The sequence below is a fragment of the Berghia stephanieae genome, chromosome 5 (genome assembly GCF_034508935.2).
Source record: "Berghia stephanieae isolate SIO BIC M18660-M18661 chromosome 5, UCSD_Bste_1.3, whole genome shotgun sequence".
NCBI lineage: Eukaryota > Metazoa > Mollusca > Gastropoda > Nudibranchia > Aeolidiidae > Berghia > Berghia stephanieae.
Window position 1 is genome coordinate 41,082,164 of NC_088364.1, and position 20,000 is coordinate 41,102,163.

Here is a 20,000-nt window from a genome sequence, read left to right on the forward strand (position 1 = left end):
ACTATAACAACAATAACAACAACAAAAAATAACAACAACACCAGGAACAACAGCAGCAACAAACAATGTCAATAACAACAACATCATTCTACCTGATAGGTATTTGGTCTGTCGCTGTCTGTAATCAAGGAAGTCCTCACGCTTATTTCTCCAGTAACTTCATTCACTTGGAAGAATTCTCTCCCTGTGGCATCCGAGGTTTGGAGGTAGTAGACAACATTGTTGGGAGCCTAGGAATAGAAGATTTAAGCATTAATAGTAAAGTCAAAAGTAAATGAGCAACATGTCTTTTTTCAAAACGATTCACAGAAGATATGAAATAAAGAAAAAAATCAAGATAGGTGGAAATCTGAAGTCAGATAAATGATATCGGGGGGGGGGGGCTTAAGTACTCCGTTAGAACCATCATGCTCATAGTACTCATAGAATATGAATTGATCCCAATTTCTTAAGCGTGGACAGGACATGAGCTATTGCTTGATTGGGTCACTTGCCTAGCTTCAGGTACTTTCTGTTCCTTTCAAAATTAGACCTGTTGACCTTATAATTGCTGTCAAAATCAAAATGTGATTCTAGTTTGATGTGATCTTAAACTATGAATGAGTCTGGTGACCTACAATTTGGACTATGATGTCTCAAAATACCACAAACACACACACACATACACACACATACAAAATCTCAAAGAGCAAATTGTTATTAAAAATGAGAAATTATTAATAGTTTTGCTATTTTATCAAGATAACAAAAAGTCTCAACACATTTCTAACAAGATATGAAGTGAGTAGAAAAGTGCCAGAAGACAATAGAGAATAAAAAATTTTTTCGCGGCGGTGGTGGGGTTTGAACCTGCGACCTTATTGGTACGACAACTCCGCCTGGCAGGTGAGAGCGTGGCTCTACCGTGTGAGCTATCCACGAACACAAAAATATTCGTTTCAAACCCAAAGTCATTTCTAGATCCCTCTCTCACCCACTTCTTGAGATCGCCGATTCGTTCACCACCATCGCGAAGTAATTTTGACCAGCAGTTAAGCTTAACAGCCAATATTCTCATCACAAACATATAACATAGAAACGATTGAGACATTGAGTATGCTCCGGTGTATGGGGTGAATTTTTAATTCAGAAAAGTGAGTGGAGCAGGCACTTATGTTGGTAACAACAAGATATGAAGTGAGTAGAAAAGTGCCAGAAGACAATAGAGAATAAAACATTTCTAATCACTTTCTAACCGATTGCTGGACATTAGGACAGCAGACTAAATATCATTGAAAATATTAAGGAAGTTGAACCAGGATGTGGGGGTGAGGGTGTAATAATTTGATCGACGTAAGTGTCTAAGCCTTAAAATTAGAAATGAAAAAGTATTTCAAACGCCATCTTTGACTTTTTATCTGAATATATTCATCAAGCCTCCAAGGATAATAAATACAAAATATTATTCAATTCATTGACTTTCAAAGAGACTTTAAAAAAAAGAAGAAGAAGAAGAAGAAGAAGAAGAAGAAGAAGAAGAAGAAGAAGAAGAAGAAGAAGAAGAAGAAGAAGAAGAAGAAGAAGAAGAAGAAGAAGAAAGAAGAAGAAGAAAAGAAGAAGAAGAAGAAGACAGAAGAACAAAGAACAAGAAGAAGAACAAGAAGAACAAGAAGAACAAGAACAAGAAGAAGAAGAAGAACAAGAAGAAGAAGAAGAGAAGAAGAACAACAAAAACAAGAACAACAAGAAGAAGAACAACAAGAACAACAAGAAGAACAACAAGAATAACAAGACAACAATACAACAAGAACAACAATAAGAAAACAAAGCAATTACCTTCGAATCAGAATCAGTCGCTCTGACAGTAATGAAAGGTACGCCAAATGGCTGAGACTCAAAAATGTTGGCAGAGTAAGTGGGTTGATCAAAGACTGGAGCAAAGAAGTTTCTAAGGATATTGATCTTTGCAACAATAGAGGCAGTTCTGGCAGGAGATCCATTGTCGCTGGCAACGATTCTGAGCTGCAGTTCAGAAAAAGTAAATGATCGATATTTGATTTATATGAGTTTAGAATATGATGAATGAATTAAAATTATTTTCAATCAGTGGTGTCGTTTACTTTTACATTTGACAAAAACAAAATGATAGATGATTTTATAAAACTTGTTATCAAATTGTAGAAAGACATTTTTATATACAATAATATTTTTTGCCATTCTTGAGCTTTTTTAGCTTTTTTTATATAGCGCAATATTCGCTAAATATGCTAAAAGCACTTTACAAAGGGTGCCTGACTAACAGCAACACATAACATGTAGAAATACATGACACCTGTTAGGCCTTATTACATTTGTTTTCGACAGAGACAATGCTGTTAACAGCCAAGTTCTCATTTTATACCTGAGTTCAGTGAGAGAATCTGAGTAAAGAGCCTTTTTCATTGACTAAACCAAGCACTGAGCAAGTCTCAAGCCCAGGACCTTCTAAAAATGAGTGTCATACCACAAGACCAAATAGCCGCACAATTCTTTTCTTTTTTTTCACGACAGCAGTCCAGGGCACCGCCTCTCCCTCAGTGGGAAGACCGAAGAACGGCCCATGACCTGAGCGCCAACCCAACCCCGGAGACTAACCCTCTTGACCGCCATTTTTTCCATCAGGCATTTAACCAATGCAATAAGCTTATCAAGAGTAAATACACCAAATAATTGCAAGCTGGCTATCATGCAAAGAGAAATAAATATTTCATGTTTTAATTCTAATGAGTAGGACATAGCTTTTTCAATATACCTTATAAAAGTCCACGGTGTCGTCAAATAGTGACTGCCTTGTTGTGATCTGTCCTGTCACAGTGTTGATGCTGAAATATTCTGGTGCATTGTCATCCCCAATGGCAGCATACCTAATCTGGTTAAACTTAGGCTGAAATATTCAAATATGCAAACTTATCACGTTGTATACCAAGAGTAAAGTCGGAAATTTAACTCCATTTTATTTTTATTTTTAAAGAATATTCATGGGATTAATTGAAATTATAAGTCATTAAAAATGACATTTTTTGTTTATTCATTTTGATCATACTCTACGATTTAATTAAACTTCATATCTATTAAAAAGACTGGTATGAAATTTTCCTTATTTTCTTTTCCCATACCTACATATCTAATTTATCTACAAATCGTAATGATGCCTGCAATTCAGAAACAAAAATGTGTAATTTCACAGAACAGATATGGACATTTGACTACAGGTGTTCATTCTTGGTTGTGCTTTTTCCAACAAAAACGTGATGACATAAACCATCTGTCGGCATGTAAGGAAACTTTTTACACACTCGTAGGTAACGGCAAGTGAAAACAGCACTTACATGTTTATATCCCTAAAAACAACAGTAACACGAGTCATAAACTGTATTGATAGATTCTTGAAATTATCATTTATTCTAAAACCAGGGTACAACCACTTCTAATGATAATCACACTAGTGAATCGTTTCAATATGAATGCGACCATCAAATTTATCCGCAACATAACCAAGTGGGCAAATTTGAAAAAACAATGAAACTCCAGCTATGTTGAGACTTCTCTGTAAGACAGGTTCTAAACGTTAGTCTGTTAAAAGCAACATCCGTCAGTGTCTCTTATTTATAACGTTAGGAATGTCCCTAAAAGATATGATATTGCCATCACTACAAAACAGATATTTTTGTCTGCCAAGACTTCGAACCTCACTGATATTCTAATTCGTCCAAAAGGTACTCAGAGGACTGTTCTATTGATTCCTACTATAGACATACTGTTTTACAGGAAGTTTCAGGATAGAAATCTTTTGAGTGTGAGGTGTATAAAAAATATTATACACTTACACATAATAGAAGATATCAAAAAATTTGATGAGATCATTGATTAATACTTGATATGAATGAAGAAAATGTTATTCAGTACATAAATGTTATGATAACACAATATACTCAACATCTTTAGAAAGAATACAAAGGTAAATATCTTACATTACTGTCGGCATCAGATGCTTGAACTTGCAGGACATCACTTTCGAGAGGAATGTTCTCAGCAATTGTTGTCTCATAGGACACATTGAAGAAAATGGGTGCTTGTTCGTTTCGGAGCACAGTGACGTTGACAAGAGCATTGTCAACTGAGGACCGTGTTGTGGGGATACCTCTGTCAGTGGCTCTTACAGACACCTAAAAATGAAATTGTAATTGCATCATTAGTTAGATATTTGTCACCAGAGGTGTTATTTTCTGGTAAAACAAAAAGGATGCTGTAATTACAAATGTCTGAAATGAATTTAGCAATGATTGCATTATTGATATTGAGATTTCGTCAACTTTCAAATAAAAATGTCAGTTGTAAGTATTAATTCTCGTGAGTTAATATCATAAGTGTTATTTCATTACGTAAGTTTTGTATTTATTCATATCCGAACCTGTCACAATTGCAGTTCTCTTTTTCAATCTGGACTCAGAATGCTATGCTTTCTGTATATATGCAGATGTCAAAAAGAATTATTACTTATACTGGTGGTGAATGAGATTTACAACCGACATCATATGCTTATATGCTCACATCTGCGTAATTAATGTAAACAATGTATGACTTGATCACATGCTGCATTTTGTTTAACTGAATTTGATAATTTTTCGGACGTCTTGATGTGGGTTTATAAAGAAAACACAGAATAAAATAATCACCATAAAAATATAAAGTGATAAATCAAGTAGAAGGCACTGGCATATAATAAAAATTTGAATTATTGTTTTTGAAACAGAACCAGACAAAGAAGAGAGAAATATACTAGAATAAAAATATCTCAAAAATCTGCCTGCCTTGGCTGTCGAGGCATGCTGATTTTTGGGATTTTAAAAAATTGTATTTTTCTCTCTCTTTTTTTCTGGCACTGTTTCATATATACACACCTTTTCAAATCTATATAAAATAACACATTGATACATTTCAGCATGATCAGCGCTTCTTACAATTATTTATTTAACCCTCTTGCTGACAATATAGAGCAAAATTTCCACTTTATCCATACACATTTTTGAAACTATTTTGTTTGGTACAAACATGTGCAAAAATATGTCACTGCTTATATCCAGATACTCATTCACCCAAAGACAAAAAGCTGGGGTATGAATTAAGCAATTGTTGTCATCCATCAGATTACTAGCCGTGTTTAACATAGTTTGGTTTTGTTTCATGATGGGATCGAACACTTCTAAGCCACGAAAGCTACATTTGAATAAAAATGCATACCAATTATTTAGCTTAACTCAAAAATACTCTTACCAGCAGTCTGGCAACCGTTGTAGCAGCCAGAGATCTTTTCAGGCTGATTTGTCCGTTATCATTGATGGTGAAATAGAATCGGGACAAGGGATCTCCAATGATCTCATAATCAACTTCATTGTGCGGGGCCTGGAAATCAAAATATTAATTCTCATCTTCACTGATTTTAATTTTTGAAATGTAAATTTAAAAGATATGTTTTCATATTCATCATCATTTATTTACAAACGTAGTGTGACCATAATATTTCTAAATGTATCTTGAATTGAGCAAATGTGATTGTACATTGCACACTAAAAATGAAATCCTAATTATACAACATATTTCAGAGGATCAATTTCTTGTTTCTGATTCTGACTTTTACATAAAAGAGAGTTAAATGCTAAAATCAGTAATGTTACATTTGTTTAAAACTTCTACTGTTTCTATAATGTCGTGTGGCATGTTTTTTTTATGTTCCTTGTACCAAACAGACATGTCACTGCTTACCAAGATATCAGCATCAGTGGCTAAAACAGTTGCCACCGTCTCAGCAAGATTGAAGTTTTCCTCAATGCTAAATTGTTGATTCAAGTTGGCAAAAATTGGATTGTTCAAATTTCTGTCGACAGTGATGGTAGCAGTAGCTGTGGTACTGGCACCACCTCCATCAGTGGCTCGAACTCCAACCTATCAGAATAAATTGGCAGGGAAACGTTAATTATCAGAAATATATTCAAATATCAAAATTCATACTGTAATACGATGATAGATCATCCGTGGAATATTAAAATTATTTTTCATAGTCCTCCAAATGGTTTGGTTCAGTGGTTTAAAAATCAAAATATGATGAAACTGATATTGAATCAAAATGAGACAAGTACGGTATTGGTGGTGATGATGATGATGATGATGATGATGATGATGATGATGATGATGATGATGATGATAATGACAAATTCTGACAGATAATCACTATAATATTTTTAATAGCAATGACAGCAGTATAAATGTCATATAATCCATCCGCAATTCTTTATTTCTACTCACAGTATAGACAAGAGAAGTATCCAATATAAGTGACTTTGCCACGACGACAAGAGGACTTGTAGCGCTGCTCATTTTGAAGTACTCAGCACCAAGACCACCACCAATGACAGAATAAGTCAATTGATTGTAGGGGAACTGAAATAGAATGGTATTTTGTTTGATCATATTCGAGTTTTTAATCATTTTTTTCTTATTTTTAATGAGTTTCTGATTTTAAAGAGACGCCAATGTAAACCAAAAGGCAGGGATACAACCACCTATATGACTGATTGTGAATAGACATTGCACTTTATACATCTTCTCATTATGCTACTCAATTTATTACGTATATTTTGTAGTGAATGTATGTTGTTAACCATCTGTTATTTATAATTTTTTTTAATCAATCCAAAATATAACATGCTGATAGGCCATATATGTTTTCAACACTCATAGAGACTTTGAACCATAGAATATTCTATTGTTTTCATTTAAAACAATATATCTATTTTGATAAGGAATGTAAGCGGGGAATAGAACTTACACTTTTACAATAACTAAATCCAATGGTACTCGTTTGAAAATCTTTAAATCAAACTGAAAATATCGAATATTACAGCTTATGCTGAGGTTAGGATACTAACTCAAACAATTAAATGAAATAAAATAACAACGTTTCCACGGATTTACCATGATAATAGCACTTTACAATGTTTCATATATTTCCCCAACAGATCATAAGAAACCACATTTCCTTTCATCCAATATCAGTCGCCTGTTAGGTGTCCTTTTTGTACTAATACTCCACACTATCCGTCACTGACTATAGCCAGGTTCTCCAGTTAGATGTACCATACCTGTCCTGAAGCAACAATAAATAAGTAACTATATGATCAACTCTCATTCAATAATACCGATGTATCCAAATCTCTAGCTTCCACTTCAATAACGCTCGATTCCAGGGCCAAAGTCTGAGGGATGGTGGCAGAATAAGTAGTGAGTAGAAAGAATGGTACTTCTTTGTTCCTCAACACATTGACAATCAGAATGGTACTTCCAGTCAAAGTGGGGGTTCCAAAATCCGAAGCTGAAACTGTCACCTGTTTAAAAACAATAATATAATATAGCATTTATATAGTGATTGGTTGGAATTTTTTTCACCATTCTTTGTTCACTTTAATGTGCATCTATACTTCCACTACTCATACGTTATGGACAAAATGCGTGTAATATTTGGCTGACATATAAAGTCTCTTAGTCTCTTTTGGACACAGTTAATATTGTTTGGCACTAGAAGAATATTTGATCAGACAATAAGAAACCAATCATAAAGTGACACATGACAAAAGTTCTATATTGTAATACCACACAATATCATTCAAATCCATGCCATGCTACTACAAAAACCTATCTGCTTTCAGGCCTTTTTAACTAAATAATTACCATACTCTGGAAAATTTGGCCTAAAAAATCTCGTCTTTCAACTTTCCAATTTAAACGACCCTTATCTTGTCAAAAACTCTATAACCTGGGACTTTGCCAGTCTTTCTACAGAACGGCAGTTAACGGGCTAAAATGATGTCTCAGCAGCTTTACTTAAATTTTCTACTTCAAAAATAAACAATACGTAATAGTGAATTGTTCAGTGTCAAATCCTTCAGTCGAAATCAAAATTAATACAAATGGTAATACAACCTATCTGGAAAGATGAGTGATTAACTCTCCTTCCAAAATGTCAGACCGGTGTTGCATTATCTGCTCTTCTTGAAGCTTCTATATTAATATTTGTTCCATACTTTATCAGTCAGCTTAGTTTCTATCTATAAATTTGTATGTTTCCATAAGACCCTTCTCATTTTTTGGTCGTCTTCTGCTAGTGTTGGCAATGTAGATTTGTGTTTTACTTACATCTATTGTTCTCATTTAGATTTTAAAAATGTTGTATGAAGTCTACAGATAGGGAAGTGAGTGGTCTGTCCCTGTTAATTTTACTTGCTGATGAGGTATTTTCAGGATGTTTAGCTTATTATATGCCCCTACAGCTACCATTTGTTTTTCGATCTATTGAGGGATTAATATTCATCACCAAATTTTCTCATGAAATTTTTCTTTCTCTTTTTCATTTTGTAATTTTGACAGAATATAATAATCGGAAGGTTTGTCTAAAGGATGCTTATTTATATTTCTATTAATCTAGTTAGTTTTTCTTTTTCCTGTTTAAAATCATTCACAAAAAATATGTAGTCAGAATCTCGATTCATACAACATTGTCTTTATAAAAAAGACACCATGCATATCTTACCATTGAAAGCTTAATTTTCAAAATGGATGTCATTAAAAATAATCAGAGTACATCTATTGTAATGTTGAATAGACAAGAAGAGTATTGGCGCTGTTTGATTGAAATTAAGCTGGCTTCAACCAGATCCAATAAAAAAAAAAAACGCTAACTGTATTTATCCTAATCTCAAGTATAAAATGATGCCCTATTGCATAGTTATGTTTGACGAATATTCATACCTCATATCGAGTGGCCCGAGAATCATCTGTGGAGAAACTTCTCCCGAGATATATTTCTCCAGTTTGCGGATAGACCAAGAAAAGATCGCGTCCTGACAGAGGTGAGACACTGCTGATGGCAAATGAGAGACGGCTGTTGAGGGTGTTCTGGTCGATGGAAAAAAAATGATTATTAACACTGAATCAAATACTCACAATGGGCTACAAAACAATATCTCAATTCCTAATAAAAGTAATATTTTAATTCGAAAGAAGAAACATTCTCAAATCAACCTCGCATGTTAAGTAATAAGTTACAATCTCATAGATTTAAAATTCAAACAAAACTGACAACTATCTACATATTTTAAAACTCGAAATATATGAAATTTCTATTTCTAACAATTATATACTCACAGGAGGGTCTCCATCAGTGGCAGATGCTCTGGCCAATAAATTTCCAATTGCAGTAGTCTCCTCCCTTGTAATGTTATTTTCGTTCAATGTGACCCTAGGAACGTTGTCATTTCGGTCCTAGGAAAAAAAATAGCGTAGGAAAAATGATGGTTTGAAATTTATTTTTCATATAATACACTTTGGCTATCAGTGTCAGAAGGCCACAAAGTTCCAGCCTTGACTGCGCGAATGATGTATAAAAAACCCTGTGTCATTTCTCATATCATTAACAAATGTAGCTTTATAAATTTGCTGATCTATAGACAAGGAGGGAAACCATTCTACATTATCAAATTCAAAGCAAATGAAATGAAATCAATTAGTCAGATAAGGTAAACTAATTCCTCATATTATCTTGGAAACGAACAACAAAGTCAATAAACATTTCAAAGAATTTTAGATTTATTATTGTGTTCCTTGAATCCCAATTTTAAAATAATGAACATTCATTTTTTTTTAATTTGAGCAAAACAGGTTATTTTGTCAACATAAATATTCTACAATAATGACACTTGTAAATCTAGATGCATTATTTTTATACCATTCTATAAATTGATTGTCAAAGAGTGATAATAGTGATAATCAAAGAATTTTAGATTTATTATTATGTTCCTTGAATCCCAATTTTAAAATGATGAACATTCATTTTTTTTAAATTTGAGCAAAACAGGTTATTACGTCAACATAAATATTCTACAAAAATGACACTTGTAAATCTAGATGCATTATTTTTATACCATTCTATAAATTGATTGTCAAAGAGTGATAATAGTCTTACCAAAACATTAACTGCAATGGCAGCGGAGGCAGATGAAATGAAACTATTCAGCCCATCAGTTGTTGTGACGAAAAAGTTGTACTGTGTTTTGGTTTCAAAGTCCAGTTGACCAGTTATAAAAACATCACCACTCTGATCCACACTGAAGAAAGTTGAGTCATCCCCGACAAGTCGATATTCAATTTGCGGAACTGAATCTGCGTCAGTGGCCTGTGGAAAAGTATTTATTTATAATTTATTTAATATTGATAAACAAATTGTTTAGATAAACCCAGATGAGTTTCTTGAAGATATGAAACAGATTTTGACATTATGTGTTGATGAAAAGAAAAATACAGGCTAGTAACGCACATTACAATACTGCTTTTCACATTATTCCCTTTTTGGTAGAATATTTTAGAATATAGGTTTTAATATACTTATGATTGTTAAAAAGAATATTTTGTTTAAGTCTAATGTGTTTTTAATTAATATATTTGAAAATTTCAGGTAATTTTTGGATTCCAGATTTACAAAATAAAATCCTGTGTCAGTAATGATGGTAATAATCAAACAACTGCAGTGAGAAATGCCTACCGTGACTGTTGCAATGGGCGTCACTCTAACATCATTCTCAGGCACAGTGGTTGTGTAGTTGAGTCTAGAGAAGAGGGGGACATTGTCTTGGACGTCAATGACATTGATGACAACAGAAGTGAAAGCACTTCTAGGATTCAGAGCCAGATCCCTTGCAACGACTTCAATGGTGTACTGAGTGTTTGTTTCATAATCAAGAGCATCTCTCGTTGTGATTACTCCAGACTGAGAGTTGATGGCAAACCTGTACAATGATATTATCATGAAAATAATAATGCTTTGTTTGTTGTGTTCAATGAAAACTTCTGATTATATATCTCCAAGAAAGATGTTGCTATTAGGATATTGTTGTGATTCTTGTGATTGAGACAGTTGAATTCAATGAAAAAAATGTTTGACTGTCCAAAATGTCCAATAAATAAAAAAATATTGGGATCATTGGATCGCAAATTCAAAAATAATTTTGTTTTATCAAACTTAACTTGGAACATTGGATATATGTAACCCTTTGGGTATATAAGAATATTATGGTAATGATAAGAATATTTTGGCTTTTTTTTTGTCTGAAAACTAGTTTGGAATAAACGAGTTGAGCTGTTTCATAATAAAACATTATGAAGACTTTTTTAAAATTTAAACGAACGTTAAACATTTCATCACAAAATTATCTCAATTAGTCTTTTCAACGTAAATAAATTATACCAAGTCTGATTCCATGGTCTTGATTTATTTATTTTGCGGCATTTATTAGTGTTGTTTAAAACCAAGGTTATAAATAATGAAAAAGAGTTAATGATAAGTGGACTTTGGATAATATTAGTCTGGCAATATATAAAGTTAAAAATTATGGTCGATGAGCAAATAGCATACCATTTGCCTCATTCAGTTGTCATATTATGACTGCGTGATGAATGACTAAAATAATATGGGGGGAAATGAAAAAAAGCAAATCTTTCTCTAAAAAATTTGCTATTTCTGTAGGATCCAGTGTCATTGTGAAGACATTCCCAAAGAGGATCTTTATAAATTATCAATTAAATTATATCAACTTGAATTACACATGTTGTCCAAAAGGAGTCATGAATGGGGTGAGCAATGGGGTGAGCAATTTATGAGAAACTGCTAAATTAACACCTGCTCAATTTTTTTAGTTTCTTTCACAAATAATATAGAAACAAACGGTCAATAACACAAACAATGATATGCAAATTTGTATCCCTATGAGATGAACAAATAACTCAATGTGGTTGCGATTTCATTTAAAAAATAATAATTTGTGTAGGTTTTTTGAAATTGTGATGACATAAAGAGCTCGTCATCAACTCATAAAACGTACATTAAGACAATGTTCAGGTTAATTCAGATGTTATATGATGAAAGTTATGTACATTTAGATGTATAACTTTTACTTTGTATCTGACGAATCTTACTTTTACAGTTTATTTAAAATTGCTACTAATTATATGCGGCTATGTGGTCTTGTGGTACGACACTCGCTTTCAGATCGGAAGGTCCTAGGTTTGAGCCTCTCTCAGTACATAGTTGAGTCCTTGGGAAAAGCTCTTTACTCACATTCTCTCACTGTACTCAGGTGTAAAATGAGTACCTAGCCGTCAACAGCGTTGTCTTTGTCGAAATAAATTGTAGTATCGCCTAACAGGTGTCATGCCTCATTCTACATGTTACATGGTGATATTTGTCAGGAACCCTGTGTAAAGCGCTTTGAGAACGTTTAGTGGATATTGCGCTAGATAAAAGCTCAAGTTTTTTAATTTAAAAAAATATAAAATGATAGTTTTAAAATCTCTAATCAATATAATTAAAATCTAGTGTTCTGAGTAACATCACCAGGGCTGATAAAAGCACTTCATCTTTTAAAAAATCATATATGATAGATTAGTACAATTAATGGTAATCCTTTAGAGTGGTTTGTCTGCCCATGAAATTTATCCCAGTACTTCAAGCGTGAAAACAAATCAATAAATGTTTGTCATCCTTTGAAAAGCATACTACTATTTCATATGATTTTCCTGAGATCCATCGGAGACCCATTTTCCAAATCATTGATGGGTAAATAATGTAGACAGCGAAAATTAGTTTGATAACTCCAATTGAATTCTCAGCAGCCATTTTACTGTAAGGAAGTAATTTTTTGCCCTTCTAAAGATGTTTTAAAACTGTTAAGGAGACATTTTACATGAAAAGTTATTTTAGACATTTTATCTAATCAACAAATGCTTTTATGTCAACTTCTATTATAAACAGTTAGTAGCTAAGATTTCAATTGATCTATTTTTCTCTACTGAACACAAATCTAAGCCTGAAATAATATCAAATCAGTCATCATTTTTCAAAAACAACCATATTAGTTATTGACATAAATTAACAACAACAAAAATAACAGAATAAAATGAATGAATGAATGAACGAATGAATGAATGAATTTTCATACCAATAATGTGTCTTAATATTTATAAACCTGATCTAGACTACCTATTATCATGATTTCAGCTCAGCTGGTAGTGTTAACAAAGAATCAGTAAACTAGGTAATGCTAAGGCTATGACAAAATGTTGTGGTGTGTCATGTGATGCAAAGATGAAGCTATTTTGATATTAAATTGTATTCAATTGGAACATGTCTAAAATGTGTGATGATAATAAGCTAATTGTTTCAAAGACCACATCAAAATGATTTTAGAATACTTATGTCTTACAGGTTCAAATAACTTCTATATCCACCGTCCTTTCCACCTTAACATATTTTGTCAACCATAAATAAGACATAGTATTTACTTGTGAAATAGTTTAGATGCCAAGATCTCAGTTTATGGATCATAAGGAGATATTTACACAGGAAAATCTGATAACTGACTTATTGTTTCCATTATTATTATACTGTGCGGCTATGTGGTCTAGTGGTATGACACTCGCTTTCGGATCGGAAGGTCCTGGGTTCGAGCCTCGCTCGGCGCATAGTTGAGTCCTTGGAAAAGACTCTTTACTCACATTCTCTCACCGTACTCAGGTGTAAAATGAGTACCTGGCCGTTAACAGCGTTGTCTTTGTCCGAAAAATTGTAATATCGCCTAACAGGCGTCATGTCTCGTCCTACATGTTAAATGTTGCTGTTGACCAGGGACCCCTTGTAAAGCGCATTGAGCACGTTAAGTGGATACTGCGCTATATAAATGCTCAATTTTTTTTTTTTTTTTTTATTCAAAACAACTGAAAATATCTGTATTTCAAACACCTACGGCACTATGTAACTATTTTTCACAGCTCATCCATAAAGTGGATGAGATACTTTAAAAAAGAAGTCAATTGAACCATTATCAATATGTAAAATTCATTCATTCATCAAGAGTACCTTGTGTTGTCAAGATAAGAGGTATACTATGAGTGGTTATCATAGGTAATGGTTAATTAAAGGTAAAATCCATGTACTGAAAGTACATTCTGAAACCTGTCAGTTTGATTTGTATGATTTGGCTGAGTATCAAAAGGATGATATTGGGTGTTAATTTTAAAATAGGGGTAAAAGGTTATGGATATCTAAACTTACCACTCGCGGCTGCGGAAAAAGCATTTTAGACACAGCCATTGAATGAAAAACCAGTACAAAATAAATCTTTGATTGTTTACTCTCAGAATTGTATTATACGATTACACATGGAAAGTAAAGAAAACAACATTCAAATGCCAATAAGAAATCATATGGTCTACTCTCTCTATCTGGCATTATATTGTGTTGAACTAGATGATAAGAACTGAATTTCAAATCTGAATGTGAAACCTAAATTGGATTTTTAAAATGGTGTACTAAAAACTACCATGTGAAGTCACACCTCAGTAATCCGAACTAATTTGCAAGGTGCATCATAATCGCCTGTCAAGTATTTGATTAACATTCATGGATGAAAGAAAGAAAATTCATCCCTGACTCATCTATTTGAATATCTAAAACAGAGGTTTTATTCCCAAGACGTGACTGCACACGAAGGATATATAATGTAGATAAACAAAACAAAATCAAAATATGGAGAAATCAAGAGATTATATTTGATATAACTATCTACAGCTATTTTATATACCTACAGGTCACCTAAATACGTACTGATCTAATACGGTTTGATGAGAAAAATATAAACAAACAAATGATTGAGAAACGTGAACACTCATATAGCATAATATGAGGGGCGAAGTTGACACTGTCCAACAAAATAAATAAATACATTTTTTAAAATAAAGAAATAATGAATATATATATATATATATATATATATATATATATATATATATATATATATATATATATATATATATATATATATATATATATATAGAGAGAGAGAGAGAGAGAGAGAGAGAGAGATATATATATATATATATATATATATATATATATATATATATATATATATATATATATATATATATATATATATATATATATTGTGTATGTACTCTATATTTGTAAAATATCATTACCTCTGAGAATTGAGGAAATAAATGACCTGACTGTTTGGTTGACCTCCTTCATCAGAATCAATAGTCTGAAATATTACAGAGATTGAATTAACAGATAAAAAGACTTAAATAGTGAATAATATTTTTTAAAAAAGAATTATAAATAAAAAGAACGAAATATTAAATAGATTTAATCATTGTGGACATTGCATCATGCTTCAAGTAAGATATGATAATCATTCAAATTTAGTTATTATGATAAGCTGCTCAACCTCGTATTCAAATATTTATGAGATAACAAAGAGGCAAGTGCAAATCTAAAAACAATTGCAAAAACAAAAAAGATAATGATAGATTTATGTGGGATTTATTCTTATTAGGCTACATCAATCATTTAGATATCTGACAGAGTTAAACTTCCAGACCCAAACTCTATGATAATGTTGTTTTTTTTAACAAGTACAGAGCAAAAATAAGAATTAAAGAAAAAGAAAGGAAGTTGGAGGACGAGGAGATGAAAAGGTTGGAAAAAGTACTTGGTGTAAACGGATTGCCAAATTTTTTTTTTAATTACCACTCACCGAGACAGTTCCAACAATAGCACCTGCCTTTCCTTCCTCTATTGCAAAGTTGTATGGCAGATTAACGAAGATGGGTGTGTTGTCATTAACATCGTCAAACACAATGGTCAACTGGTAGTTTGTCTGGAATGATATTGAATTTGGTCAATGTAGATATTATTGTATTTTTCATTCTTTATATTAACAATTCAGCTAAACCGGAAGTTATACAAAAGACAGCAGTGAAATTAATACCCAATCAAACTTAGATAACTACTTTCACAAATTAAATAACCAATAATTCAGTCCCCTACAATACTATAGATTTTAAACAACTGCTTAATTATTTTGGCGTATTCTTCTAGAATCACCATGTATTCTAAAGATAGAATTTTTTTTTACTTTTCCCGAACTACTATTAACGTAAAATGAGTCTAATGTCTAAAGGAGGCATTTGGGCTGCATGATAGTGGGCAAAGTCAATAACATAAAATGTGGTAACATAGCCACTTCTTATCCATGTCACCATCACTTTTACTAGGTTTAAAATGACCCCATTACCTGTTTTATTACTGAGTGAATTGAGAAGAAATGAAAATAGACAATGGCCTGACATCTGAAACCGATTAGATCCGCTTGTAATCATGAACAAAAATTATCTGCGTATGGCTTGAAAAATTAAATTGAGATGGGTTTGCAATGATTATTATTAATATACTTATCAGGAAAAAAATGTTTTAAAGTTCTCACCTCAACTCCCTCGCTGACACATTGCAGACCATATGTGACAGATACAAAATCATCATCGTCGCTTGGTGTTGGTCCCTAATTTTTTTTAAATGAACAAGGAACACAATTAGATTTTTTAAAACCACGAATTAACAGAAAATTAAATTCTTAACTGAGTTGATATAACTATGAAGAAATTAACTTATAGGTATAGATACTTTAGCCTGAGAGCTTGTGTGGTAGAAACGTGTCTTGTGTTATAGTACACTAAACAAAGTTCTAGACAATCAAAATTATTTTAAAGAATGTCTTGAAAGGATATAGTACATAATAATTGAGTTTACACCAACTTTATGATCATATAACTGAGTTCAGTGAGATATCTAGCATCAATTTGTAGTCTCGTCAAAATGTGCTTAAGTAAGGCTTCAAACCCAAATCCTCTGAAAAAGGGGTTATTTTATGCCTCACCATTTATTACTACTTGGATGCCGTGCTATCAGTCAGTTTGTGACAAAATAGTGAAAACTGTGAGGTGGGAGGGGGGGGGAGGGAAATGTTGCTCTTAAATTTAAATGTGCCATACACTTGAATAAATTGTTGATTGTGAAATAGATTGGCATAGGTATATTTTATTAAAGACCAACCACTTTTTCATATTGCTTGGTAACTGAACTACAATGGGGTAGTACACTTAGGTAAGAAATCACCATAAGGTCAACCTAAAGCTGAAAGTGCTATAATCCAAGGGGAAAGCCAAGTTAAAACATACAAGGATCACTTGGAATGAACGCATCCACTTTGTGCCAGAATTAAATCTTCCTACGTGGAGGATTCTTTACAAACTTTTAAGCTTAATGGGTATTGGTTGGAAAAATTGAGCTAGGGCTGGCAAGATAACTTTACATTACTTCCCTTCAAGAATGACAAGACACGTGTAAATAGGAAACATACAGAATAAACATTTAATAAGGTGTTAGTGTGTAAGATAGTTATGTTAATAGTTTCTGTAGGTCAAAATGTCAGCTTCAAAATGGAAATTTAATTATTTTTCATGTGCTATCGGTCAAAAGCTAGCAGAGGCTTTGTAGGGGAAAGTCAATATTTTTATGCACTTATTTGAAATTACATAAATAAACTAACAATAATAAATATTTGAATTGAATTAAATTTATTCAATGTCATTGAATCGATCTGTTATCCATTTAAAACAAAAATAGCACTCAGCCTTGTATCTCAGGCCTACTACACAAAATGATGATGATTTAACCAACAAGGCACCGATGTTTAGCAGCAGAACACTCTCAAGAGCCTACCGAATCTTATAAATAAAAACCATGGGGTAAATGGGAATAGCCAAAATATAGAACCCCCTCCTCCCAAATCTCTGTCTTTCTCTCTCTCTCTCTCTCTCTCTCTCTCTCTCTCTCTCTCTCTCTCTCTCTCTCTCTCTCTCTCTCTCTCTCTCTCTTTCTCTCTCTCTTTTCTTTTTTAAATATATTTTTGGAGTCAATCTACAGAAATTCATGTTGTTTTCACATTATATTGCTCAACTGTCACCAAGAAATCGAACTTACATCTCTGTCCACTGGCAAAATGAGTCGAATATTAATTCCATCAAAATTATCTTCTACCAAAAAATAATCAGCTGGATCTAATACTGCATTCTGCTGACTAATAGACAGAGCGGCTCTCAATGATGGGACCGACGTTTCAAGATCACCCACAATTCCAATGAGAGCTCGATAAGCCAGAGGATTGTCCTGTAAATCTGAAAATCAAAAGTTCAAGGTAAACAATCAAGCTTAACAGTCGCGTTAACAAATAAAAAGAGAAGCAAGAAATACAATTACTACCTGTCAAGAGTTACATTTTTTTAAAATGTGAATATCAATTGCTCAACTCACTTTTCCTGTATTTTCTGACTTGGTAGACTTCATTCACACTAATGATGCACTGCTAATGGCCGTTCATTTTTCAGAAAGTATAAACCTTTTCCAATTTGAAGCAAAAAAATTAAATCTCAATAACAGTAGTCTTTCTTCACAGTCATAACAATTTTTAAACACACTATATTTTCAAATAATTGGTTGTATTTAAACTGTAAACTCTCTTAATCTCTCATAAATGATCTTTTCAACAAAAAGTTTGCATCGGAGGTGAGATGAATTCATTGATTGAATAAGGAATAAATCAAAATTTAGTTTTCTATTGGGTAAAACTGCAACTGAATCTTCAATAGCAAATAATTGCATATGGCAATGACTGCTTGTCCCAGACTCAGTGTTTTGAATGCTAAGTTTAAGGCTGGTGACATGTCTATTAATGACAAGCCCCGAGCAGGTTGACCCAAAACTATTGTGACCAACCAAACCATACAAAAAGTTTATACCAGGAGTATTCTTAGTGATTTTTGCCAAACCATTGACAGCATTTGTACGAAATTTGGAATTTAACATGGGTCCTGAGAGTGAAAATTGTAGCAAAAAAGGTGTCACATGACAGCAGAAGATCAAATGAAAAAAAATGAGCAAGCATTTGCCAGAATAACTCAGGAAAGTGAGAAGAATTCATTATTTCCCGAAAGATCATTACTGACGATGAGACATGGGTCAACAGTTAATATCCAGAGACTATGCTCCAATCAGCTCAATGGTCGTGTCCAAATAAGCCTTGTCCTAAATGTCCATAACAAGAGTAGATGATTGCCGGGGAAATGTTCATAAGGAGTTTGTGCTACTAGGATAAGACTGTTGATCAGTTTTTAAACTGAAAATTTGAAACCCTGCTCGAATATGTGAGAAGAAAGCGACCAGAACTTTGGGCATCTGAAAATTGGTAAATCCAGGCTACATATATAATTCCGTACGCAAAACTATTTAGTTAAAAATAGAGTGACATCATTCACCATGTGACTTTTTCATTTTCGTAAAATTTAAAATGGTATTGAAAAAAAGTTGAAAGAATATTTTCAGAATGCATTGAAGGTCATCCCAAAAGAGGACATATATCTGCTTCCAAAGACTCAAAAAGCATTGGAACTCGTGTGTAAATGCAGAAAAGGACTACTTTGAAACTATTTAGTTAAAAATAGAGTGACATCATTCACCATGTGACTTTTTCATTTTCGTAAAATTTAAAATGGTATTGAAAAAAAGTTGAAAGAATATTTTCAGAATGCATTGAAGGTCATCCCAAAAGAGGACATATATCTGCTTCCAAAGACTCAAAAAGCATTGGAACTCGTGTGTAAATGCAGAAAAGGACTACTTTGAAGGGTGCAATGAAGAATAGTATCTAAGGTAAGCTACTTACGCTTTATAGACCTAGTCCAGGAATATTTTGAGTGGAATGATAAATTAATCTGGTCCTTATTCATAACCCCCCAGTTTCAGTTTCTTTTGTTTTCTTTATTAACACGCTCTCCTATGATCAATCAGAGCGCTTTGAATCAAAATATGGACGCACATATACAAAAGTCTCCTTTCACAACAGTGATAATATTTTCTTATTATGTTCATCTTACCATCAACATGCTAATGTTATTTATTTAGACATTGGAAATATCATTGTCTAAATTACTAAGCAATACTTAATGAAAACTAAAGATTAGATTGGCGGGAAAAGCAGAGT

The 20,000-nt window shown here is 32.8% G+C and overlaps 1 protein-coding gene across 2 annotated transcripts in view; it reads right to left on the minus strand.

Moving 5' to 3' along the window:
- Positions 1–20,000, minus strand: part of LOC144972926 (uncharacterized) — a 148,083-nt gene that overhangs the window by 117,832 nt on the left and 10,251 nt on the right. Inside the window, exons 4-20 of one of the 2 annotated variants that reach the window (XM_078914751.1) lie at positions 17,945–18,138; positions 16,389–16,463; positions 15,660–15,782; positions 15,100–15,164; positions 14,174–14,182; positions 10,610–10,853; positions 10,034–10,243; positions 9,217–9,333; positions 8,821–8,967; positions 7,215–7,400; positions 6,322–6,456; positions 5,782–5,961; positions 5,293–5,421; positions 3,990–4,184; positions 2,771–2,902; positions 1,816–2,001; positions 93–230 (exon numbers count right to left, since the gene is read on the minus strand). In XM_078914751.1, coding sequence (XP_078770877.1) covers positions 93–230; positions 1,816–2,001; positions 2,771–2,902; positions 3,990–4,184; positions 5,293–5,421; positions 5,782–5,961; positions 6,322–6,456; positions 7,215–7,400; positions 8,821–8,967; positions 9,217–9,333; positions 10,034–10,243; positions 10,610–10,853; positions 14,174–14,182; positions 15,100–15,164; positions 15,660–15,782; positions 16,389–16,463; positions 17,945–18,138 — 2,465 coding nt within the window. The remainder of the gene's footprint in view (positions 1–92; positions 231–1,815; positions 2,002–2,770; positions 2,903–3,989; positions 4,185–5,292; positions 5,422–5,781; positions 5,962–6,321; positions 6,457–7,214; positions 7,401–8,820; positions 8,968–9,216; positions 9,334–10,033; positions 10,244–10,609; positions 10,854–14,173; positions 14,183–15,099; positions 15,165–15,659; positions 15,783–16,388; positions 16,464–17,944; positions 18,139–20,000) is intronic. The other variant, XM_078914752.1, reaches the window with a different exon arrangement.